General features: G+C 39.0%; 1 protein-coding gene across 1 annotated transcript in view; it reads right to left on the reverse strand.

Annotated features, from left to right (window-relative positions):
- The window catches only part of Klhl32 (kelch like family member 32), a 182,929-nt gene that overhangs the window by 72,825 nt on the left and 82,225 nt on the right, over positions 1-27,879 (reverse strand). Inside the window, exon 4 of the mRNA XM_059254063.1 lies at positions 26,611-26,709. Within this exon, the coding sequence (XP_059110046.1) occupies positions 26,611-26,709 (99 nt within the window). The remainder of the gene's footprint in view (positions 1-26,610; positions 26,710-27,879) is intronic.

Here is a 27,879-nt window from a genome sequence, read left to right on the forward strand (position 1 = left end):
CTCTCATAGCTATCTAGTCAATTGCCAAATCCTATCTGTCCTTCCTTATTAGCATTTCTTTTATGTCCCTTATCATCTCTTGTCTGGACTTCTAGAACTGTCAAAAATTACAGTTCCTGCCTCTGGAATCAAATTCTCAATTCTCTCTTTATGTAAGAATCTGACCATACCATGAACTGTTCAAAACTCATATATATATGAGAGAGAATGAAGGGGACACCAAAGTGGGGGGAAGATACGCTCAGGGTTGTCTGGAGAGAGTGCGAGGGAAGTGTTGGGGGTGGGTAGGCTTAAGATACATTGTCTTCATGTATGAAATTGTCAAAGAGTAAATAAATGACATTTTAAAACAATAAAATACTTGGACATATATTGAATAACAAATGATAAAGAAAATGTATGTAAAAACTATAAGACATAAAAACAAACTTACATACACATCTCTTACACTTAGGTAAGAATTCAACATTTGTGATGTCAGTTCTTCCTAATTTAACAACTAAATATAAATCAAATTAAAAACACCACCGAAGATGGAGGGGACTGGACCCTAGCCCCTACAATGCCCCAATTTCAGCAGAAAGTAACCAGAACTGAAGTTTATGTCCATAAACCCCTTGGGCCCCATCACTCTCTAACAACTGTTCCATAAAGTCATTTCTTTTTTATGTAAGCAAAACTTTTTAAGAGAATTTTAAAAAGCTTAGTAACAGACTCTCATTTGCTTATAGGAAAAAAAAATAAAACTGAAAACACTGCACTGTCTTCCATGACCTGGATCCTGCTGAATTTCTCATCCTGCAGAGCAATATCACTAACCAGACTGGCTTGGCTCCAGCTGTGACAACCTCTTGCACATTCACAACAAAAGGGACGAACACAACGGGCACTGTAATACACTGCAACCAGCGATAAGTGAGGACCAGTCCTTGTAGAGGGCAGTCTTCTGGAAGATCTGTTTGTCTGTCTGTCTGTTTGTCTATCCCCTTATCAATAATAACTGAGGTTAAAAACCCCAAAGGGTAGATCACGAGGCTGGGTGGCTGTAGCAGGGGTTTGATCTGCAATGAAAAGTTACTTAGGGTTTACTGAGAACATGGGGCTGACAGGTGAAGGAAGAGTAGACACTGACTTAGGGAGACAGGGGATGCACATCTCCTACAGTTTTTCTATTTCTTCCCATCTTCTGGGTGTTTACATTTTATCAATTCTTTTGATGTCTGTACCTTTTAAGATTTGTAATGTTTTACTTTATTAATTAATAACGTGTGTGTGTGGTGTGTGTGTGTGTGTGTGTGTGTGTGTGTTTGCATGCGTGCATTCATGTGCATACAAGTGGCAGGCTGTGTGGAGATATGAAGACAATTTGTGGGAGTTGTTTCTCTCCTTAAATCATGTGGGTCTCAGGGATTGGACTCAAACTCAAGGAATCAGGCTTAGAGCAAGTGCCTTTAGCAGTGCCAAGACCCATCACACCAGCTCAAACTATCATTTAAATAAGAATTGCCTCCTTATTTGTTGGCCTCACCATAACTCATTAAATCATGAAACCTACATTGTGGATTAAGATGGAGCTGGAACTGCAGGAACAATGTTCCAGACTTGGGAAGCAGCAGGTGCGAATTTCTTTTGAATAAGGAATACGGTTTCTTTTATTTTTCCTAAGCATCATGCCCAGCATGCCCCTCTCTGTCTCCATGTGATGATACCCTATCACATTATTCTACTTTGTCTGCTCTCAACACTCATCCCCATCTGTAATTATCTTCTACATTTACCTGTATTTATGTGTGCATGTCCAGCCCCCAATAAGTTAGTCCTTCGGGAAGACGACATGCCAGTCTTGTCTACTGTTCTACTCCAAATGTCAGGTACATGCTGAATGGATGGATAGATGGATGGGTGAATGAATGAGTGAATGAAAAATCTCACTTTACTTTTTCAATTTCCCTGGTTCAGGTCAAATTGATCACATTCTCTTTGGGCTTCTACCCTCCCTTCTACAGATTTCTAGCAGGTATCTGAAGTACTTGTTACAAATCTGTATCCCTCCACATATCCAAGGCTCTTGGTGGCAAGGATTATGGGTCATTTTTCATGTATCCACCTGGATACCATCCTGGTATTCACCATGCAGCAGGTAGGTGGTCAACATGTGAGCTTAATGAAGAAAGTCCAAAGATTTTTTTTTTTGTTTACTTAAAATTAAGTGGACAAAATAGCCTATGTCTTTCCAACCTGCCCAGCTAATTTGGAACTTCATCCAAAGCAGGCTACTTTTCATACTTCATTAGCATCCCTAATCTTACCTATTTACTTTCTCTCATTTTTTTTCTTTTTTGAAACGTGAACCTAATTAGTCTTATCAATAAAAACCAAGAGTCAAATATCAGGGTAATAACCTGAAAGATCAGAGAAGCAGAGGAACAGCCACCAGTAACTTCTTACCTCTCTGGATCTTCAGACCAAAAGAGCTGAGATCCTGTCTCCACCCATCCTCATTACTTTTTCTCTCTGCCTCCTGAGTGCTGGGATTAAAGATGTGAGTCTCCAAGTGCTGAGATTAACCACATGAGCCACCACTGTGGGGTCTCTATGGTTAACTAGTGGCTAGCTCTGCCCTCTGATCTTCAGGCAAGCTTTTTTTGTCAGAAAACAAACAAAATATCACACAACACTTTTTTTTCTTTTATTTCTTGAGACAAGTTTTCACTTTGTAGCCCAGGCTGGCCTGGAAATCACTATGTAGCCCATGCCGTGTAGCCTTGAGTTCATGACAATCTTCCTACCTCTGCCTCCCAAATGAGTGGGAAAACTGCTATCAGCTACCACACCTAGCCTCATTCTAGCCTTCTCCCATGCACAAAGACAAAACCAGTGGTCACTCCATTTTCCAAGAAGACAACCTGGTAATAATAATTCAAGTTGACGATACTGGAAAATACAATGTAAATACAGATACACATAATGGACAAGCAGAATGCAAGCATTTGTCTCTGAGGAAAAAAATGTTTTAATAAACCCTAAATTTCATTCAATCTAAGAAAGAATAATTTTTCTACCAACTGACTACTTGGACCAAAAGTATTTTGACACTTTCCAAGTGATTTTTACCTTAATTATGAGATTGTTTCCATTCTCTTACATTCTGTGGCTTTAAAAACTTAGAGCATGCATGGAGAGGCAGGAGGTTTGAATGGAAATCACAACTCAGCAACAAGAAAGTCTCCTGAGTAAAAGAAAACCTTTCTTTGCCTTCTAAAAAGGTTTGATTTCTGTCACACTGGTTCTCACTTGAAATTTAGTTTTTATTCAGAATTATAGGGCATACATTGTTGTTCTTCAGGGAATCTTTTTAAATAATATTTATTTTTCTTTGGTTCAGGGCTATTTGGCTTCTCTTTTCCCTTCTACTTGTTTCCTATGATACGAATGACAAGTTAAATTATAGAACAGTCACAAAGTGTGTTCCCAACACTCTACTAGCTATAGAATAAATGCTACTTTTCCAATTTCAATAATTCACAAAAACTTACATATTTCCCACATTTGGACTTTTTCTATGGCTTATTCCTGTGAGATTCTTAAAAGAGCTATTCTTGAGATTAACTTGGGAAAGTCATAAGAGGGGGAAAAAACTCACAAAAAAGCTAACTACTGCCTTACTTTGGATTATAGTCAATATAATTACCCCTTTAAGACAAAATGGTCATATAGTTAAGACGGGGTGGGAGGAAGCAAGTGAGCCTGAGGTGTCTGGTTGACCCTGCTACCCTCTGCCATCTTCCCAAAACAGGGAAGGCAAAGAGGAATGACTGTCTTGGCCTCTGTGATGTCTGTTCATGGGTCTCACTGACCCATGAATGAAGATGGGTGTCACTGGCAAAAAATTCCAATGCATTTCTTAGTATTTCAGCTAAGCCGATAATGACATTTCTATAACAATTTTGCTCTGTAATTCAAAGTAGTTGTGAACCTATCTCTCAGATAATGTCATCTAGATTCACGTGCATTCCACTGATCTTCTTGGGTGGCAAAAATATGAAATCTTATATCTAGAGTCTGCATATGCTCTGCCCATGAGTGACGGCCCATGAGTGCCATAGTGAAAGGATGTGCCCTCTGGACCAACTGCAATACAATCTGCCGGTCAGTGATCTGTGTTTCAGAAACAATGTCCATCGAGTTTCAGCTACTCTAATGGCCCCCTGGCCTCTCAGTAGCTCCTTGCCCACCCAGCTCTGCAATGTAATCATACCCCCGATACAGGAATTATATACAACACAGGAAAAATTTGTTATCATGTGATCACATCTACTGTTATCATGTGATCACATCTACTGTTATCATGTGATCACATTTACTTATCACATCCCAACACCTGTCCCAAAACATGATACCTCAAATCTGGGGGCCCTAGATTTAAATAAACAAACAAACAATAACAACAAAAAAACATAGAGATGCTTTCACTTACTGGTGGGAAACCTGATTGACACAGCACCTGAATAATGGCTATTTCTCTTCTTCCCTCATTTAGTTCTAAGAATGTCACTGACTTATGGAAGAATAATAAGCACCAACAACACATACTATCAGTGTGAAAACTATGACTTGGATTGAGGATAATATCAAATATTTCTCGAGAGTAAAGTAAATAGAAGCTCCATTTTTGATTTCCAGAATTTTTACCTCTCAGATGGGCAAATTGAATAATATTTCAGATAATTTTTTTTCTGTGCTAAAGAAAAGGTCACCCAGGGTATGAAATCAAGAAACTATAAAATGACTCAAAATTATTCCAAAAAGCCCAATATTCTATTAAAACCAGCATGGCTCTGTTGGTAGTTCTGTCAACTCAAAGTGAAATTAAGATACCATGTCAGCTACTTACTGAGACCAAATGCCAAGTATTATACAGTAAGGAGCTAGGACAATTTGTTCCCAACTAAACTCTAATGCTTATGATTGGGTTACCTCTTTATAAATCTATTTTGTATTGAAAATACAGTAGTTGAAAATACACTGTACACTTAATTACCACATCTCATAGCTCTGTGGGAGTGTTCTGCAGACTGTGGGTTGTTTACCCTAGAGACTGTGAGGCTAACTGGGAGCTATGGCTCGACACCACTGCACAGTATCACAAGACACACGGATGGCCTCGGGGAAAGGCCAACATGCAAAGCATGCCTTCTTCTACAGTGTGTTACTGCTACACCGTGGTAAAACTGAGACTCAAATCATCCTAAGTCAGGAGTCGTCTGCAGCAGAAGGTAACTTTTGCATTTTAGAATTTGCAAATTCTACAATATCCTAATCATCATCAATATCCTGATAATCTTCCCATTTGTTGTAACTGAAATATATTTGTTGTATCATTTAAAAAAGTTATAAGACATATCCAGGACTGTTATGGAAGAAGTAACAACTTCATTATAGATAGGACTTAATAATTGAGAAAGATATTCTCAACTACTTGATCTAAATTCAAGAAAATATCTCACAATGCTATCTAGGTGACAGAGTTTTCACATAGTAAGTGAAGAGTAGAATGCCCAACTGTGATAAACAAAGGCTGGCTGCTGCAGTGCATCTTGGGGCTTCTGATCTGACCCATGTCAAATTATTTTCTCTCTCTCCAAAACGTCGAAAGAGAATCTGGTTTTTCTTGGTTTTAGTGACGATTAGAAAAATCCAGTGTCCATAGTATTAGCCAGAACTGCAACATACAGTTTCAAGCAGGGATGATTTCTCTCATAATTTTCCTCATCCCAAATGATTATTGTTGGCAAAGCATTTAAAGACTGAAACAACAGGCTAAAAGACTTGTAAAGCGGGTCTTCAGCTTAAATACTCTTCTCATGGGGACCACCCAGATCTGGCTGAGTCCTTCCTTGGGATGGCAAAGCACTCCAGCTTGGATGACTGCTTCTTTTCTGACCTTTCAAGCAATGGCTGCCCAGTGGACCTTTCCCTCAGGTGCAGACTGTGTATTTTTTTCTTTATGTCGTCTTTATCCCTCACAAAGTCTCTACTTGTTAAGTTTTAATTGATGGAAGGCAAGTAAAACAGTGTATCTGTAAATATTTAGCTTTTACTAATCTTATTTCTTGGTTCACAGTAAAACAGACTTCCCTGCTCTACAAATATTGAAACGTCTAAAGAATGTAAAGGTAATTTATCAAATGCTAACTAAATGTATTAAACATCTTAATGTTAAACAATCAGGTAAAAGAACACAGACTGAATATTAGCTAAATATGGCATCCTAAACACAGAATAAAACATTCATAAAAATGTTGACCACTGTCTGCTATTTGCAAGGTGCCATTAAAAATGGATACACTGCCATCTTGTTCCTGATGACTCAAAATATATTGTTAGTTCAAATGATTGTGGACACTTATTTGGGTTTCTAACTTTTTTATTTTCTGTCTCCTTCACTGGTTCATAAATGTACTGATGGCATCTTTAGTTTAGAATTTTAGTAAAAGAACATGATTTCAAGTTGAGCCTCCCAGATGGTCCCAGGCAGTGGACAGCATCTCAAGTTAAATTTTCATATCTAAATACTAAGAAAAGTGACAATGTGTTCTGGAAATGTGATGTGTGTTCTAGAAACACATGTACAGTGACATCCTCAGAATGGAGTCTAAATGGCCAATAGTTATTGTACCTGATATTTCCTTTAAAATTACTGTCAATGGTGCTTCAGCAAGAGCTTTACCTGTTCTTCCAATTTGACTCACTGACTGGGTGAAACGAAGGAAGGGCATGCTGAATGCCAAACAACACTTTGCTTTTCAATAAGGATCATCAAAAATCACAGCTCTCAGGTAAAAATCATTATTTTTCTTGTGTGTATAAACACTTTACCACTACTTGCTTATAAAAGTTCATTGCTGACCCTGTCTGCTTTTCTGAGTTCTAAGTAATAATGGGTAGCTTTTCTGTTTCCCTTTCTATTTCTTGTTTACATATCAACCAAAATATAGTGTAGTTGCCCTGACCCTCTAGACTTTCCTACTGTTTCTGAAGACCCTCCATTTCCCAGGCAACTACACACAGATCTCCAACATGGCACCCGCCTGCTTTCTTGGACCCAACTTCAAAAGGCTTGCCTTTCTCTATTCCTGTTCTTCAGGCTGCTCTTTCCTGCAGCTGAACAGCTCACCTTTCCTCTCATTGTTCATTCAAGTTTGAATAAAATGGTCCTTGAGCTTAAAAAAAAGAAACCAACTTCAGCAATGAATGAGAAGAACAGACTGAGACAATATAGTGGCCCACAAACATGTGTCTGTTACTATAATATACTCCGCTTCTCAGGCAGAAAAGGCACATTGAGAAATTCAAGGATGGGGGAGCTGCGTTTCTTTATGACCTTATTTGAAAGATAAAGTCCTTGGGGAAATACAATTTATTCAGATTATCAAGACCCTGCTGTGCAAATCTACAGTCTGGGAGCACACTATGGAGATCAAAAAATATTTACTTTATTCTGTGGGGTATAAAAGCTTTTAATGAATGCATAATTAAGACAAAAAAAGTGTATACAGCTTTAGAAATTCCACGGCTGAGCCAAGCCATTAACATCCAAGGCACCATACCCAGTTGTGATTCCACCTGTTTCCTATTTGGATTACAACCTAGTTATAAATCAAGATATTACGTGACTACCCAACGCAGTGCAGCAGGAAAGGACTGTACTCCAGGGGTCAAGGGGGCAACATAGAGGGTACTAGCATGGGTACGTAGTGAGGGGCTAGAACAGGCTAAAACCAACTCACAGATGAAAACAGCCCAACTTCTAACAGCCTTGGAATGAATCATACAGGGAGATGAATTATCTTGTTGATCATGAGTGTAAACTGACAGTGAGTTTTCTCAATACTACATTTGGAGTTGATAGGATGAATCAAATTGCTAAGGAAGAGAATAAATATTCCATTGACCATATAGATCAGACTTATTTATTATGTGATAAAATAATGTAGGCCCAGCCCAAGTATTTTATGTGTATAAATAAATATATATATATATATATATGTGTGTGTGAATAAATAAATATATATGGGTGTGTAAATATATATATGTACATTTATAGACAAACGTACATATTTCTGGATAGCTTTAAGTACTATATATTTATATGCTAATACCAATATACATTTTATATGCTTTGATTAAATAAAAACAAAGTATTACCAGCAATTCAGAACACACAAGAAAAAAAATGCTCTAATTCTGGCAGTTTTTAGAAGACTTATTTAAATATATTTGTGCTATATAACGGAGGAATTCTACAATTAGGTTACTGGTACATTTTCATAATCAATTGTATGCATAATATCTAAGGCTCATGAATAATTTTTTATTGTTCTTTGGGAAAGTTTCTTAGTAAGCTAGAATTCTAGTGGGGTGGGGAGAAATATGGCCATGATCAGGTACTAATAATGCTGGCCTCAGTCACCATGAGCTGAAAAATGTTGCTTCAAAGTTCACCATTGCTTACTCAGCATGTGAGCACGGGGGGGGGGGGGGGGGGTGCGGGGGGGGAGCATCCCACCATGTCAGCTCCTGTTTCTCAAGCATCTACTGGTGCAGGATCTGTGTTGCAGGACACATTGCATTCACTATCTTATTGAATCCTTCAGCAACACTAAGGGGTAAAAGGATGCTGTACCTGTTTCACAGACTAAGATTGAAAGGCAGAAAGGTTAAGTCACTTAAGGTCAAATGACTTTAGGGTATGAGTTTGTGTCACAGGGAGATAAACAAACCAGCATAAGAGGAGATAGATAACTAAATGTGATACGTTGTGATTAGCCTCCCAGAAGAATGCTCACAATTAAAGAGGGCATCTAACTCAAAATGAGTGCCCTACTCGGCCAGTTATGGAAAAGGAAATGTGTATTCCAAGTACTTAGGGTATTAGGAACTCAAAAGACGATGATTGGAAAACCAACCCACATAAAAGGGGTTTGCACAAAGTTTTAAGGAAATGTACAGCGTTCCCTAAGATGGCAGCACAGCACTTGAGCAGTTAATTGTCAAAAAATAAAATAAAGTTAAAGAGATAGGAAATTTTGTAACACATGCAGACTAGTGTGTCAAATTAAGAGGAATGAACATTATACCAAAGGCTACAGAGAACCATCAAACACTGAATGACTCTAAGCAAGAGTGCAATATAATCAGTTTGTTATTTGAAAATAAAGTTCATGGATTGAAAATTACTTTTTAAAAATCAATCAAACAGAACATTGGAGGAAGAATTGGAGCAAGAAGAATTTGCAAGAAGTTTCTTTAATCTGGGAAGTAACAAGGGGAAGTAACAAGGACCTGGATGAAGACAGTGTTACAGAAATAGAAAGAAGGGGAGAGAATGAGAAACCAAACAATGTATGTATGAAAGTGACATTGCATGCTGGCCACAGGGGAGGAAAGATTCTAGGGTGACTCTTGGTCTCTGGCATGAGTTCCACTTGAATACCTGCAGAATGTCCAGAAGAATGAACCCAGGAGATAGAGGATTGGAGATGACCAAAGTACATCATCCTTGGGATATAGTGAAAGAAAGTACATAAAGGAAGTAAGAATGAGAAAGATCAGAAACTAGTTTGCAATTAGAAGATAGAAAGCTATATAAGATTTTTGGGGAAAGAAATTATTTTGAAGATTAAAAACAGATGTTCAACATTGTTGTGGTGATAATTACAAGCAGGGAGCTGTGTGTAAGTACTTCAGGAGAGTCCAAGAGAAAGAATGCAGACGTCAGTGATGTCAGTGCCGATCAGAAGACAAGGAGCGCATTTGAGAACCATCTAAGAAGCCAAGTCAATTAAGTTGAGCAAGAATCACAGTCATGGAGCAGTCTAAGAATTCTAGTTTGGGTAAGAAAAAGCGCGTGAAGTAAAAATACCCATGGGGGAGTGGCTTCTCCTGATAACCTAAACTTCTAAAGACCAGGGTTTCTGGTTGGGATAACTAAAAGAATGATATTGCCTTAATAGCATGGCAAAGAGCAAGCATGTGGGATTGGATGAAGACAATCAGGAACTGTGTATAGGGTATCCAGTGGAAATGCATGTAGGGTATCCAGTGGAAATGCATGTAGGGTATCCAGTGGAAATGCATGTAGGGTATCCAGTGGAAATGCATGTAGAGTATCTAGTGGGAATGCATGTAGGGTATCCAGTGGAAATGCATGTAGGGTATCCAGTGGAAATGAATGTAGAGTATCCAGTGGAAATGCATGTAGAGTATCCAGTGGAAATGCTAACATAACATACATCTGGAGCTGAGATGCAGAGACCTCCACAGTAGAAAGACAGCTGCAGTGAGCAGAAGAGATGGACCACATACAGTGTTCCCTATCCTCGGGTTGATGGGAGAAGAAGAGTTTGTAAAGGAACTGAAGAAGAAGGAGGGGAACTAGGAGAGAGGAGAGAACACAGAGGGCTCATTGTTAGCTATTATGAAAGACTCACGGCACAAAAGGTAAGAAAGCCAGTGTCAGGTTCACAGTGAAGGGAAGAAGAAGGCTGTTGTAGTAATAGGAGATAAAGAAAAATTTCTCCCATCTTTCTGATGGAGAGACTGAAACCATGGGCAACACAGGAGGCAAAAGGCTGTAATGAGGAGCTGAAGGTGCATGAGTATCAGAGAAGAGGGCACACATCTCACTGAGTGGAAATATTTACAGTTGGAAGATAGATACGAGAATGAGTGTCTCAAATGAAGCACAGATTTCATTTGAACCATCCCTAATTTCAAGTAGTAATAATGGAGGAAAATGAGATATATACACTGTTGATTCTGAACTACAGCATCCATAAGATATTGGAAGAATTTTTATTTTTTGAGAAAAATGCATGCACAAAATCAGATTTTTGGGGGGTGTAGGTAGAGTGTTTCTGGTTTTGTTTGTTGCCTAGCTTAAAATGGAAACTACAGATATTAAAAGATTTCTTCCCTCTCTTTAAAAACTCACAAAGAAGATACAATCAACCCTAGATTATCCAAATAACAAATTAAAATGCTGAAATGATTCTCCCAGCAGACAGCAGGCCTTAGGGCTGTCAACTGCTGGCATCCTCCGATACGGGCTTTAAGAATGAAAGCCAACACAATAGCATATGAAAAAAATTAATTGGGACCCAGAAATGGCTACTGAAGATCTTATGATGCATTTCTGGAGCCAAATATGAATGATATTTGGCAAATCTGATATTCTGGATTACTTGTGCTAGGTGGCAAATATTCTTGATAGAACAAATAATTAGTAGTTGGCTATGACTTGGGGTTGATACATTTCTAGCCTTCCTGATTATTTTCACTGAAAAAGAATCCAAAAGATTAAACTATTTGTAATATATTTTCCAAAAGTAATACTTTAATATACTCCAAACACAAAGGTATCATCTCAAGGGAAGCACAGAATGGCATGCAGTTAGTGCATTGGACTATGAGTGTATTAAATATATATGTGAGTAAATCATTTGTCTTCCCTAATAGGAAAAAATAGCTCAGCATTAGAGAAAAATGAATATGGGTTATAACTTTTCAACCTTGAGGATAAATTATTTTATACAGAATACCCACTATATATTTGGGTAATACAGCTAATTTAATAATTAAATTTAAAATAATATATTATTTAGAAGACATCACCTCCAATAAGTCATTGTCGCATTATTTAGTTTAAGAAATAGTAATCCGTTATAATAATATATAAGCTCCTCACTGTCAAGTTCAGTCACTGTTGGAAGTATTTCCAACTGAACAAAACGTATTCAGTAGGTAAAAGTAATAGCCACTTATACAATTTTCACACCATTATTTAACATATTAACATTAAAAAGCAGATAAAATTACTGAATGAAGGTTAACTTTTGTCCCCTCAACACATACTGAGTTCATGCAATATGGAGGAAGGGAGAAAAATCTGAAGTTGGTGGGAGATGAGGTCCTAGGTCTTATACCCAAAATCTCCCAGGGCAAAAGCAGGGAAAAGCATTTTCTAAGCATACTGTACCCTGTGGAGGATGATTCAAATCTGCCTGAGGAGACTATCAGTCTTGGAGATGGTGTCTCAGAGATCAGTGCTTCCTGATGTTGGAACCGGAAAAAAATCTTTTCTTAAAAGAGAAACCATAAGACTGCTATTTACAAAAACAGGAACAAAATTACCCAGAAATCTCCCCAAAACTCTCATGAGAGAATAAAAATCTTTAAATCTGTATACGTTCACCAAAGGAAGAAAATGCCCAACTGTCTCTGTAGCCCATTAAGCGTACAAGCACATGAAGATGAAGGATAAAGAATAAGCATGTATAAGGGATGAGATAGGGGACGGGTTGAGGCACTGCCATCTCTTCAGGTTAGTTCTCAACTACCCAAAGACTAGTAGCAAGAATCGAGGTTCTATTTACTAGATTATCCAGGTATGAGTACTATACAGAATACCTTCAGTGCGAGGAAATTACTTACGTAATATTTGTAATAGAAGAGAACAGAACAAAACAAGAAACAAACCACTCTGCATGTTTCCTCACAGAGATAAAAGGCTCTACCTATGCCCCTTGAGTCCTCTCCTCTCAGAACCCAGCAGCATGTCTCCTCTTGCAGGTCACGTCTTTCACATAAAAGTGCTAAACTAATGCCGCTTAATGACAAATTAATGTCCATGAATAAAAAATACACCTCTAATAGCATAGAGTAATTTGCCATTACAATATCATCATTGGACATGCCCCTGGTTTAATACGATGTATTTAATTCATAACCTAATGAGTGATATATAAAAAGAAGGAGATGAACCCTGCAATTACATTTATGTGAGTCTGTCACCTTATTTGTAAAACCTTAGAGTCATTTACATTCAAATTAGAACAAATGAGTGATTTCACAAAGTGCGGTGATAAATGACCATAGAAGCCCGAGACAAAACTGCATTTCCTGTGAGCACATTAACAGTTTCCTATTATTTGTTAAAAATTACAATGCATATTGCCCAGTGTGGTGTGAATAATGACTTTTTTACTGATTGGGTCAGAAGACTAATATGTAGCAAAATAAATAATTTTTCTTTCCATTTTTCCCGATTTTTGCTTTAAATGAATTACTGAATTTTGGTGGATTCACACTGCCACCTGCTGCCTAGAAAGAGATAGTGGCAGTCTGTTCCAATCATTGCTTTGGTGATTTTATTGGAACAGCCTACAGGATGCTCTTTTTATCACTGCGTTTTAGTCGCATGTCATTAGAAAAGCTGTGAGACCTGGTGAAACCAAGGGCACTACTGTTAATTGGGCAATGGAATGTGTCAGCTTTGGTAAGAGGTACAAACCTTAAAGAATTCTTTCCCTTTAGAAAGCTAATGACAAAAGATGGCAACCTTGGCAAAGCACGTAACTTCTAATGGGTCAATTTCAGGGCACACAACGTGAATCCAACAGTTAACACCCCTGGTCTATGGCATTCTCAAGAGAGGAAGGTGTGTGTGTGTGTGTGTGTGTGTGTGTGTGTGTGTGTGTGTGTGTGTGTTTGCAGGTGTCTGTGCATCTGTGTTTTTTCCACCCCTACCACCAGGGCACAGTTTAAAGAGAACTTAAAGGCAAGGTCTCCCATGGGCAGTCAGCAGAGCCTGGTACATTCAGTTGAGGCAGGTCCAAGCCTCTCCTTCCTGTACCAAGGCTGTGCAAAGTGTCTCACCATAGGCACTATGTTCCAAAAACCCGGCTCATGCACTAGGGACAGGTCCTGATCCCACTGCCTGGGGCCCCCCTATACAGGCTCTGCTGACTCCCCATGGGAGACCTTGACTTGGAGGAGATGGGAATCGGGGGTGGGTTGGGAGGGAAGGCTGGGAGTTGGGAGGAGAGAGGACAGGGGAATCTGTGGTTGGTATGTAAAATGAATAGAAAATCTCTTAATAAAAATGTTATTTTTTAAAAAAGAAAATTTAAAGCCTTTGCCTACTACTGAGGATCTCCTATTACCAGGACTTCTCCTATGGCAAGTCCCCATATACAACCTCTGCCTTAGGATCCTGCAAAAGGCAGCTTGGCTGGGAAAGAGTAGGCCCAGCCATGGAGATAAGAATAAAGACTTTTGTAGGTAAACTAATATACTGAGATGTACTAATGTATTGAGACATACCAACAGTGGACATTTCTAAATTTAAGCAACATACTAGTTCTGAATTTAAACTCCTCTATCTTTAAAAAGAAAACAATGCCACCCAACTGAAAGGGCTACTCGGTAGAGTGGAAATGTGAGCCTTATAAAACTGACAGGCCCTCTGGAAATGCTGCCCCCCTTCCCTTGGAAAGATAATGATACTCAAGGGAATATGGCTTGGCATGAAGAGAGGCTAGAAACATGAAACCCATTTATGAGCAACTCTTTTAGCAAGAATGGTGAATGTCTTAGGGCTGGAGAGATGGCTCAGAGGTTAAGAGCACTGTCTGTTCTTCCAGAGGTCCTGAGTTCAATTCCCAGCAACCACATGGTAGCTTACAACCATCTATAATGGAACACTGTATACATAATAAATAAATAAATCTTTAAATAAGAATGGTGAGTGTCTAATGAAAGACAATAATTTCAGAGACAGAGAAGAGACCCAGGTATGAGATACTTGTGAAGCTGACTCCACTCAAGTTGGCTATCTGAAACAACACTCAAATTTATAGAAACAAGCAGATCAGCCACACCCTTATAGCATGTTGTGATATATGAAGTTTGAACTACTGATGTGACATTTAGGTGGAAAACCTCCTACAAGGCACTCTCTGGGAACTCACAGGCCACTCCTGCTGGAGAAGCAGGTGGACTAACTACAGACCTTTACCACTCCCTCCATCCCTCCAAGTCCAATCTCCCAGTCTCATCCCCAATTCTGCAGCAAAATCACCCGTGGCAGCCTCCCTGCAACCTCATCTCCTGTGGCTCCCACAGACCTTCCCCTCCTAACATCCCTCTCTCTACTTGTTGCTTTGTCCCAGCCCCAGCTCCTGCTGGCTACTCCTGCCAGGAAAGCAGGTAGATAATTGCAGATCTTCATCTCTCTTTCTGCTCCTCCAAATCAAATCCTCCAGTCTCAACCCCAGCAGTGTAGCAGCAGAATACCTGCTGCAGCCTCCCTTCCCTCCTGCACCCATCTCCAGGGGATCACACAGATCTTCCCCTCCTGCACCCATCTCCAGGGGATCACACAGATCTTCCCCTTCAAACTTTCTTGCCCTCACTCTTAGCTGTGTTCCAGCCTCCAACTTCAGCAGGCACTCCATGGGAACTCACAGGCCACTCTGACCAGGAAAACAAGTAGATTAACGACAGATTTTCGCCTCTCCATCCATTCTTCCAAGTCCAATTACCCAGTCTCATTTCCAGCTCTGTAGCAGACCTTCTGCTCTGGCTCCTCCTCACTCTCTGCCCCCACTCCCAGGGGATTAGCTAAGCAGACCCTGGTGGATCACACGGCTTTCCTTCCTCTTGCAAGCCCCTCCACATCTTCAGCCCATTTCTAAGTCTCAAACTCCAATACTGAGAAACACATTTTACCTGGAACCCCCAATGCCCACACTTATTGGGACCCCATAAGACTTTTCTACAGGCAATGCACGGCCACCGCTCTCCTATGAACCAGATAGGAAACAAAACACAAGGAACAAAACATCCACCCAATAAAGACAAGTCCAGATATCAGCTCCTAGAATAACAATTACCAACCCCAGATACCTAGATGTCAGTGTAAAAACACAGGCCAGGCAGTGGTGATGCATGCCTTTAATTCCAGCACTCAGGAGGCAAAGACCAGTGGATCTCTAAGTTTGAGGCTAGCCTGGTCTATAGAGCAAATTTCAGGACAGCCAGGGATATACAGAGAAATCCTGTCTCTAAAAATTGAAACAAAACCAAAAACAAACAATCAGTAACAGCCAAGGCTGTTATGTTTCCACTAGGGCTGAGCAATCCTATCAGAGCAGGCCCTGAATATTCCACCATAGCTGAAGCATGAGAAAAAGACCTTAAAACAGCTCTTATGTGCGTGATAGAGGTCCTTAGAGAGGAAACAAATAAAACCCTTAAAGAAATACATGAAAACGCAAACAGTGGAAGGCAATGAAACCACTAAAGATCTGACAGTGAATATAGACTCAATAAAGAAAACCCAAACTGAAGGAAATCTGGAAATGAGAAATTAAGGTACTTGAACAGGAACGTCAAAGGCAAGTTTCACCAGTAGAATACAAGAGATGGAAGAGAGAATCTTGGATATTAAAAACACAGTAGAAGAAATGGATACCTTGGTTGAAGAAAATGTTAAATCTAAAAATCTGGTACGAAACACCCAGGAAATCTGAGACACTATGAAAAGACCAAATCTAAGAATAAAAGAATTAGAGGAAGGAGAAAAAAATCATGCATAGGTCAAAGGCACAAAAAATATTTCAACAGAGTCATAGAAGAAAATTTCCCTAACATAAAGAAGGAGATGCTATCAAAGTACAAGGAGCATACAGAACATCAAATAGACTAGACCAGAAAGGGAAGTCCCCTCAGCCCATAATCATCAAAACACTAAATGCACAGAACAAAGAAAGAATATTAAAATCTGCAAGGGAAAAAGACCAAATAACATACAAAGGCAGACTTATTAGAATAATACCTGACTTCTCAATGGAAACTCCAATAGCCACCAGGGCCTGGACAGATTCACTGCAGCTTCTAAGAGACCATAAATGCCAGCCCAGACTATTACAGCCATCAAAACTTTCAATCACTATAGATGGAGAAAAAAAGACATCCCATCATAAAACCAAATTTAAGCAATATTCACCTATAAATCCAGCCATACAGAAGGCACCAGAGGGTGAACTCCAAGCTAAAGTTAACTACATACAAGAAAACACAGGGAATAAATAATCCCAGACCAGCAAAGTCAAGAGAGAGGAAACAGACACACACACATACCACCACCACCACCACCGTCACCACCACTACAACAGCAACAAAACAAGAATTGACAATTCTCAACATCACTGGTCTCAATTCCACAACAAAAAGATACAGATAAATAGAATAGATGTGAAAACAGAATCCGTCTTTGTGAGTTCAAGGCCACACTGGGAACAGAGCCAAGTGTGGTGGCACACACCTTTAATCCCAGCACTTGAGATCTCATGTCTTTGCTTGGGAAGGACACACACCTTTAATCCCAGGAAGTAATATGGCAGGGCAGAGAAAGGTATATAAGGTGTGAGAGCCAGGAACTCACACTCTGAAGGTTGAGGAATTGGTAAGGTGAGGTTGGCTGTGGCTTGTTCTGTTTCTCTGATCTTTCAGCATTCACCCCAATATCTGACTCTGAGTTTTTTTTTTTTATTAATAAGACCGTTTAGAAATTTGTGTTACATTCATGTTTGTAAAAGAAACACTACTAAAGCTTAACATTCACCGTCACACATTGACAGTGGGAGACTTCAATACCCTACTCTCACCAACGGCCATGTCATTCAGACAAAAACTAAACAGAGAAATACTGGAGCTAACAGATGTTATGACCCAAACGGACCTAATAGATATCTACAGAACATCTCACCCAAACACTAGAGAATATACCTTCTTCTCAGCACCTCATGGAACTTTCTCCAAAGCTGACCACATACTGGGACACAAAGCAAATCTCAACAGATAAAAGAAAATTGAAATAATATCCCGAATTCTACCAGACCATGGATTAAAGCTGGATCTCAACAATGACAGAAAGAAACAGAAAGCTTACAAATTCATGGAAACTGAACAAGTTTCTTCTGAATGAAAAATGGGTCAAGAAAGAACTTAAAGACTTTCTAGAATTCAATGAAAATGAATAAAAACATACTCAAACTTATGGAACATAATGTAGATTGTTCTAAAAGGCAAGTTCTTAGCACCAAGTGTCTACATTTAAAAAAAATGGAGAGATCTCATTAACTAACAACTTAAGAGCACATCTAAAAGCTTTAGAACAACAAAAAATCACACCCCAAAAAAGTAGACGGCAAGAAATAACCAAATTCACAGCTAAAATCTATGAAATTGAAACAAACAACTAAATGAAACCAAGAATCAGTGGAACCAAGAGTTGGCTCTTTGAGAAAATCAATAAATCTTATTATTTATGGAATAATAAACAACATTTATTATTTTATTATTTATCCAAATTAACTAAGAAGTGGAGATGCAAAATCCAAATTAACAAAATTAAAATGAAAGGGGGACATAACAACAGACACTGAGGATATCCAGAGAATTATAAAGACATACTTTAAATCCTATATTCCACCAAATTGGAAAATCTAAAAGAAATGGTAAATTCCTTGACTCATATCATTTACCAAAGTTAAATCTTGAGCATATAAACAATTTAAATGTAACTATAACTCCTAGTGAAATAGAAGTGTCATTAAAATCTCCCAACCAAAAAGTCCAGGGCCAGAGGGTTTAGCACAGAATTATACCAGACTTTCGAAGAAGAGTTAATGTCATTATTCCTCAAATATTCCAGAAGACCAAAACAGAAGGACCATTGTCCAATTCATTTTATAAGGCTACAGTTACCCTGATATCCAAAACACATAGAGAATCAACAAAGAGAATTGCAGACCGAATTCCCTCGTGAACATACATGCAAAAATGTTTACAAACTGAATCCAAGACACATCAAAAAGATCATCCACCATGATCAAGTAGGCTGGTTCAACATATGTAAATTGATAAATATAATCCAATATAAACTAAAAAAACTGAAAAAACCTACACGATCATTTTCATTAGATGCAGAAAAGGCCTTTAACATAATCCAACACCCCTTTATGATAAAAGTCCTGAAGAGATCAGGGATACAAAGGACATACCTCAACATAATAAAGTTTACAGCAAGCCCATAGGCAATATCAACTTAAATGGAGAGAAACTCAAAGCAATTCCATGAAAATCAGGAACAAGACAAGGTTGTTCACTCTCTTCATACCCATTCAATATAGTACTTGAAGTCTTAGCTAGAACAATAAAATAACTAAAGGCATGATAGTTTATATATAAATAACCCTAGCAATTCCACTGGGAAACTCATACAACAGATAAACACCTTCAGCAAAGCAGTTGGATACAAAATCAATTCACAAAAAACAGTAGCCTTTCTATACACAAATGACAAATGATCTGAGGAAGAAATCTGGGAAACAACATCTTTCACAATAGCTTCAAATAATATAAAATATTTTGGGGTACCTCTAACATTTGTCTAATACAAACTTTAAGTCATTTAAGAAAAAAATTAAAGAAGATATTAGAACTTGGAAAGATCTCCCATGCTCATGGATAAGTATGATTAATATAATAAAAACAGCCATCCTACTAAAATCAATCTACAGATTCAATGCAATTCCCATTAAAATTCCAATACAATTCTTCACAGATCTTGAAAGGATAATTTTCAGCTTCATAAGAAAAGACACAAAAACCTTGGGTATCTAAAAAAATCTTGAACAATAAAAGAACTGCAGGAGGTATGAGTATCTCCAATTTCAAACTGTACTACAAAGCTATAGTAAAAAAAATTAATAAAAATAAAAATAGTGTACTGGTCACCAAACAGACATGTTGATCAAGGCAATCAAATTGAGGACCCAGACAGAAATCCACACACCTATGGAAACCTGATTTTCAACAAATGGTACTGGTCAAAATGGATGGCTGCATTTATAAGAATACAAATAAGTCCGTACTTATCATCCTGTACAAAATTCAACTCCAAATGGACCAAAGACCTCAATATAAAACCAGATACACTGAACTCAATAGAAGAGAAAATAGTGGATAATCTTGAACTCATTGGTATAGGAAAAGACTTTCTGAACAGAAAACCATTAGCACAGGCACTAAAATCAACTAAAACTAACAAATGGGACCTCATGAAACTGAAAAGCTTTTGCACAGCAAAGAACACTGTCATTTGGACAAAGTGGTAGCCTACAGAATAGCAAAATATTTTTTATCAACTATACATCTGATAGAGCACTAATATCCACAATATATAAAGAACTCAAGAATCTAGACATCAAGAAAACAAATAACCCAATTTAAAAATGTGGTACAGATCTAAATAGAGAATTACCAATAGAAGAAAGTCAAATATTTGAGAAACACTTAAAGAAATGTTCAACAGCCTTGGACATCAGGGAAGTGCAAATCAACATGGCTTTGAGATTCTATCTTACACCTGCCAGAATGGCTAAGGTCAACAAAACAAGTGACAGCTAATGCTGGCAAAGATGTAGAGTAAGAGGAATGCCATCCATTGTTGGTGGGAGTGCAAACTTGTACAGTCACTATGCAAATCAGAGTGGTGGTGGTTCCTCAGGAAGACAGAAATCAATCCACCTCAAGATTCAGGTATCCACTCTTGGGCATACACCCAAAGGACACTTCATCCTACCATAGAGACACCTGCTCAACCATGTTCATTGCTGCTTTGTGCAAATGGCTAGAAACTGGAAACAACCTCAATGTCCCTCAACAGAAGAATGGATAAAGACAACATTTACACATTAGAGTATTACTTAGCTGTTAAAAAATGATATCATGAAATTTGCAGGCAAATGAATGGAATTAGAAAAAAAATCATCTTGAGTGAGGTATCCCAGACCCAGAAAGACAAATATGATATGTATTCCCTTACATGTGGATAATATTATAAATGGAGCTCTTAGTCAATGATATTCAAGCTACAGTCCATAGAATCACAGACGGTAAGTACAGATAGAGTAAGGGACTAGAGAGAATAGATAGACTCAAGAGGAAAGGGAAATAGAATAGATAAATATAGAGGGAAGGGGGGCTGTAATGAGAGGATCAAGTGGAGAGGGGGAGATGTGAGGGGGTTGTGGAAGGGAATATGCAGATAGACATTTAAAATTAAGGGGCATTTTAGGGGTAGTATAGAAACCTAATATAGTAGAAACTTCCTAAAAAATACACAAATATGAAGACAATCTAAATAAAATCAACAAATAATGGGTGAGACAGAGCCAATCTCTTGTCACTCAAGGAAGCTTCTGGTACTTACATTTAATTGAGTTGTTGGCCAAAGGGGTCCCATGGAAATCCCCAAGCAACCCAGGCTGTTGCCAAGACTATAAGTCATTCTCCATAAACTGACAGCAAGGCCCCATTGCTGAAGACTACTCATTGAATAGGGAGATGTCGAGCTGGTGCCTACAAAGCCTTCACTCTTTTGTTCCAGCATCTTTGGTATAGAAAGGTACTCTGGATGCTATCAAAAGAGAAACATAAATACCAAGCCAGCCACAATCCCTTTATCTACAGTTGTGTACCTCCTTTAAGATATGCCAGGGCAATGGTGACTCAAATCTTGTGCGAGTAATCAGTGAAATAACTGGTCTGACTTAAGGCCCACTCCAGGAGATGGAACCCATATCCAACACTGCTTGGGTGACCAAGAACCTGGGATTAGATAGCCCAGGGAACTAGGGTAAAACCAAATAATACTGGTCTTAAAAAAAAAAAAAGAAAAGAAAAAGAAAAAAAAAGAAAAATAATATAATGATAAAATGACTCCTAATAATATTTGGCTATGGTCATAGATGAGTACCTTGTTCAGCCATCATCAGAGAAGCTTCCTCTAGAGCAGATGGGACCAAATATAGAGACCCACACCCAGATATTATGCAGAGAGAAAGAGACCTTGAAACACTCAGCCCTAAACAGGATGTCTTCATCAAATCCCTCCCCTCAGAACTCAAGAGAACCCCATGGAGGAGGAGGTGGGGAGAGTGTAAGGCCCAGAGGGAATGGAGAACACCAAGAAAACAAGGCCCTCTAAATCAACATGATTAAAGCTCATATAAATTCACAGAGACTGAAGCAGAATGCACAAGGCCTGCACGGGTCTGCACCAGGTCTTGTGCACTTATATTATGGCTTTCAGTATAGTTTTAGGGGATTCCTGAGTATGCAAACAAGTGGGTCTCTTACTCTTGTGCCTTCTCCTGGGCTCTTTTCCATCTTGTGGTTTTTCTTGTCCAACTTTGATGTGATACTTTTTGTTTTATCTTATTATATTTCATTTTGTTATTTTTTTAAATGCATGAATGAATGAATGAAAACCTAGTCACTAGGGTAAAGGATAACAACTGAACTGTTATTTATACCTGCTTGGAGAGGGAAAATCAGTTTTCTCCAATGGAGGGATACTAGGTATATCAACAACTTCAGGGCTGGTCTCATGTTCAGGAGCAGTTGACTAACACATAAGGGACTCTACAGGGTTTGTTGTTGTTGTTGTTTGTTTTTTTGTATGCTTTTATTTGGTTAAAGTTTGATGTTTTTTGTTTTGTTTCTTCTGGGGTGGTGTTTTATATTTATATTGTTTTCTTGATTGGGGGGGGTGTTTGTAGTTTTTCTTTTTTTGAAAAAGAACCTAAAGTTTTGTGTGGGTAGAGATGGAGACAGGATCTGGAAAGACTTGTGGTAAGGGAAGAATATGACCAAAATCTATCTAAATTTGAAAATTGTTTTAAATAATAAAAAAATATAAAAAAGAAATTTAGTTGAGAAAGTTCAATAGTTAATACAAAATTGCGGAGAAGGCTGAGTGTGATGATACATGCCTATAATCCCAACACACTGAAGGTGGAGGCAGAAGCATTGGTGAGATAGAGGCAAGCCCAGGATACCATGTTTCAAAACACAAAACAAACAACAAAAGTCCAGAATTTAGCTGGGAAAAAGCAGAGTATGAGAAGGAGCTCAGTAAACCAGTGGGTGTATTGGACCTCTCACTCAGGAAGTGATCTCCAGGGGTGTTTACAATAGAGGACAGAATGCATACAAACACATGAATGCTGAAAACTGAAGTTATCCACACACTTGACAACACCCATCCTCAACAGTAATTAATCTTTAATGAATTGGTTTACATTTCTAGAGAAACTTTAAGAATACAGTGGGCAAGGTATAACAAAGAATCATTTATATTTTATTTCACACTGGACCTTGGCTGTGAATTTTTTTGAAAAGGCAGGGAAAAGGAGCCCACACTATGACCTCCAAGTATCCATTTTCTTCTCTAGGAGTTTGGGGGGGGGGCACTAGGATAGAGGTGGAGCAGCAGCATTTATGTGTCAGAAGTTTCCAACGTGTCTGCTAATGGCTTGGGGAGGCTCAGGAAGCTTCTGCAAAGGGTCTCCTCAGACATTTTAAAATAAGAACTAGATTAAAAAAACAAAAACAGAAACAAAATAGGCTCCTAGAAGAGTCATCTGTCTTTCACGAAAGAAACAAGAAAAATGTAAGAACAGCAAAATAATAGCAGACATCGTAGTGGCAATACTTTTTCACAGCCCATTTGGACAAAGGCTCCAACAAGGATGGCAAACACATTAGCACTGGCAACAGACCACAACTTCTTTGTACATTTCAAGCATTGGGGAATTTTCATTTACCAAAACCTAACCCTTTTCATATATTCAACTAAATGATTCTAAATGTGCATGATTCACAAGTGTTGGGATTAAAGGTGTGCGCCACCACTGCCTGGCTCTATTTCTCTCCTAGAGTGACTCAATCTCATGTAGTCCAGGTGGCATTGAATTCACAGAGATCCAGACAGATCTCTGCCTCTTGAGTGCTAGGACTAAAGGTGTGTACCACCACTGCCTGGCACCTATGTCTAATCTAGTGGCTTGTTCCTTTGTCTCAGTTGGTAGAGCATGAGACTCTTAATCTCAGGGTCGTGGGTTTGGCTCTCTTGGGAAGCTACGGCGACATGGTGAGCTAAGGTTAGTTGGTGGCTATTGCTCTGATCTCTACGGCTTGCACCTCTGTATTTGGCTCTGTGTTTCTTACTTAATAAGACTATTTAGAAATTCATTTACATGATTCTCTACAACCTTTAAAATCAGTTGAGCAATACTGCCAAAGAGTGAAGCTATATAAGGCTACATTAAAATAATATAACATGAAAGCTGGTCGACCCAACCTGGAGCCTTTACCCCGAGAGAACAACATCTGTTTTGGAAAGAGTGAGGTACTAGTGTTTCTACAGACACAGGACTTGGTTCCCACCCAGTCAGTTTCCCTTTGTGAGCTCAACATCTTGCAACTGTCACTGATAACAAGGCAGAGGTCACCAGAGAAGGAAAGAACAGCATCTGTGAAAAATGAGTTTCAACCATCCTTGAAAGGCCCGAGTAATAACTGCTCGCAGAACATAACTTCATTCAAACTGCACCTTGACTTGCATGAACTAAATGGAAGTTCAGCTGCAAAGTGCACAGCTACTTAGGTCTCAACAAATTGATCTGATAGGGCAGGAGAAAGCACATGGACTTCCAGTGTTCATCTGGAATTCTCATCTACAAAAATTAGGTATAAATATATACACACTGTTTACAACAGGTGTGATGATATAGGCCTATCTACAATCCTCCACAGTTATACTACTCTAACTAAATGTCTGTCTGTGTGTCACTGAGTGTTATCTGCCGTAGGAAAATAAATCCAGTTGTGCTTCAAAAGCTCAAGTAGTAGTATTTGATGTAAAAATGTCAAATAGAAATAATTTCAATTTCAAAGCCAACCACACACTTCTGAAATAACCTTCCTAGATGATTCCCATTGACTACTAGCAGAATGGATTTAGAAATAGCTCTCCCATACCACCCAAAACTATTGAGAGGAAGAGGAAAGAAAACCAGATAAAAATAGTTAAACATTTACTGTTAGGTTAAATGTGTCGAGATAACGATGAAAATTTCATATTCTGTATTCTTTCTTAGGTAAACATGGCTGATATTCCCCACACTGTCATCTTGGGAAGTTCTGGTTCCTGTTTCCCAGGTTTGTCAAGAAAAAAAAAAAAACAACAACAACAAAAGATGTCAAATGTGAAAAAGCTTTGACAATTCCATAATGGGTAGCCGAGAATGATATAGAACCCATTTACAGCACATTTAGACAAATTTAGAATTAGAGAAAATGATTATAAAGGTTAAAAAAGTGATTGGGTAGGAATATAAGATTTTTTCTTCTACTAATATGCACAAAGATACTAGAATAAAAGTGTGTAGGTTCATTATTTTAATTACCTTTCATTGTATTGTAATAAATGCAAGGGGAAGTGAGACCATGGAACAAATGGGAAAATCCTAAAATATGAATTAATACTTAGGGCTGAAATATGATTCAGTGGTAAACATATCTGCTGCTAAGTCTAATGACCTAAACTTGTGCCCTAGGACATACATGGTAGGAGGGAAGAAGTGACATTCAAAGGTTGTCATCTAAGCTCTACACACACTTGCTGTGTGTGCATGTGAGCATGTATACTCACACGGACACACAGACATAGACACACACACACACAAATACAGAGAGAGAGAGAGAGAGAGAGAGAGAGAGAGAGAGAGAGAGAGAGAGGCGTATGTGATAAGAAGGCCAGAATATTAGCCTTGCCAAAGACATCAGATCCATATAGTAAATTAACAGAAAATAAATTCTTCTAATTAAATGTAATCTTAACTATAAAATAAAAGTCTCAGAGCCATGAAGCTTCTATAGCCGTTCAACATCTTACCTAATAATTATGTTGTGTTGTTGTTTTTAGAATTAGAAAGCTCTACCACCCTTAGCAGCCACATAGCATCAAGCAAGCTGGGTAAATCTCTGATGCTTTTTTAATGTGTAAATTTATTGTGAAGAATGAATGTAAAAACACTTGCAAATACACAACAGCATAGTGTGTGTTTGTTTCTTTCCATCTCTCTCACAGAGCCATTCCTAACTATCCAGCAAGTCAGGAGAAGGACGCACAGCTCACTCAGGTGTTTGCCAACCTTTACCACCTTGGAAGTTCACAGGATCATTAATTCTATGTAACTCTGTGGCCCATTAACTACTGTTACATGTCTTCAATAACTTTTCTTGCATTTGTGGTCATTTCCACAAGTAGCATTCCTATAAACTAGGACCCCTTCTAGTATTATCTCCCTAGAACCCTAGGGAGGCCTGTGAATAGATGCTGAGATCCCGTGGGGAGGCCTGTGAATGAGACCCTGTGGGGAGGCCTGTGAATGGGTGCTGAGACCATGTGGGTGGCCTGTTAATGGATGCTGAGACCCTGTGGGAGGCCTGTGAATGGATGCTGAGACCTTGTGGGAGGCCTGTGAATGGATGCTGAGACCTTGTGGGAGGCCTGTGAATGGGTGCTGAGACCCTGTGGGGAGGCCTGTGAATGGATGCTGAGATCCTGTGGGAGGCCTGTGCATGGGTGTTGAGTCAGTCTGCTGCCTGAGGACAGTGGGCCCCTGGAGTGGGCAGAGAGGAAAGATGACATATCCATGTCTATGAGAGGATACAGGAGCTGCAGCTGTCTTCCTAGGATCCTCTTACCTGTGTCCTCAAGAAACTACTAGCACAGGGTACACACACACACACACACACACACACACACACACACGTGTAATTTTTCTATCATTGGGCCTCAATTGGTAGGGAACGTGAAGGGCAATTAGTAGATGCAAGCGCACGTACCTGGATGAGATAGTGGGAACACAAATTGAGAAGCTCCAACAGCTGTAGGTGACTGCCAGCTGCTAACACATCCTGGATCACTCCTGGCTCCAACAAAATCTGTTTGTGTTTTTGATAAAGAGAAAGCAATCAGCTACATCAAAAATAGACATGGTACTGCTTAATGTATAAATGCACCACACTGTATTTAAACTGCTACTCTACACACTTATTTGAACTCAAACTGTGGCTATGGAAGTCAGTTTCTTTCTTGTACCCTAATTATCACAAGATGCCCCCTCTCAAACAGGAGCCTTTCTTTGATTTTTACATGAGCCAACAGCTTTTCCTACACCCCAAACTCTGCTTAGCTCCTTTATTTTTGTAAGAAAATATAAACATCTTCAAAGAACACAGTAGCCTCTTAACATTCATTTTGTAACATGGTCATTAAAAGCAAAATGAATCAGTTCCAATTTTTCAAAGTGTATTTCAGACTCTTCAGTTCATCACAGTTTAGTGAGCAGGTGTTTTAGGGCAGGGCACTTGCATCTCCTCTGGCTACAGGGAGTGTGTGGTTATTGTGAGAGTGGGTGGATATTGTTGGGTATTGTGAGAGTGTGTGGGTATTGTGAGAGTGGGTGGGTATTGTGAGAGTGGGTGGGTATTGTGAGAGTGTGTGGGTATTGTGAGAGTGTGTGGGTATTGTGAGAGTGGGTGCATATTGTTGGGTATTGTGAGAGTGTGTGGGTATTGTGAGAGTGGGTGGATATTGTTGGGTATTGTGAGAATGGGTGGGTATTGTGAGAGTGGGTGGGTAGTGCTGGGTATTGTGAGAGTGGGTGGATATTGTTGGGTATTGTGAGAATGGGTGGGTATTGTGAGAGTGGGTGGGTATTGTTGGGTATTGTGAGAGTGGGTGGGTATTGTGAGAGTGGGTGGGTATTGTTGGGTATTGTGAGAGTGGGTGGGTATTGTGAGAGTGGGTGGGTATTGTTGGGTATTGTGAGAGTGGGTGGGTATTGTGAGAGTGGGTGGGTATTGTGAGAGTGGGTGGGTATTGTTGGGTATTGTGAGAGTGGGTGGGTATTGTGAGAGTGGGTGGGTATTGTTGGGTATTGTGAGAGTGGGTGGGTATTGTGAGAGTGGGTGGGTATTGTTGGGTATTGTGAGAGTGGTGGGTATTGTGAGAGTGGTGGGTATTGTGAGAGTGGTGGGTATTGTGAGAGTGGGTGGTATTATATATGTATTATTCTACTTACAAGCACAAACCTTCATTTTTAAGTTTGG

This window comes from Peromyscus eremicus, chromosome 2 (assembly GCF_949786415.1).
Source record: "Peromyscus eremicus chromosome 2, PerEre_H2_v1, whole genome shotgun sequence".
Lineage (NCBI taxonomy): Eukaryota > Metazoa > Chordata > Mammalia > Rodentia > Cricetidae > Peromyscus > Peromyscus eremicus.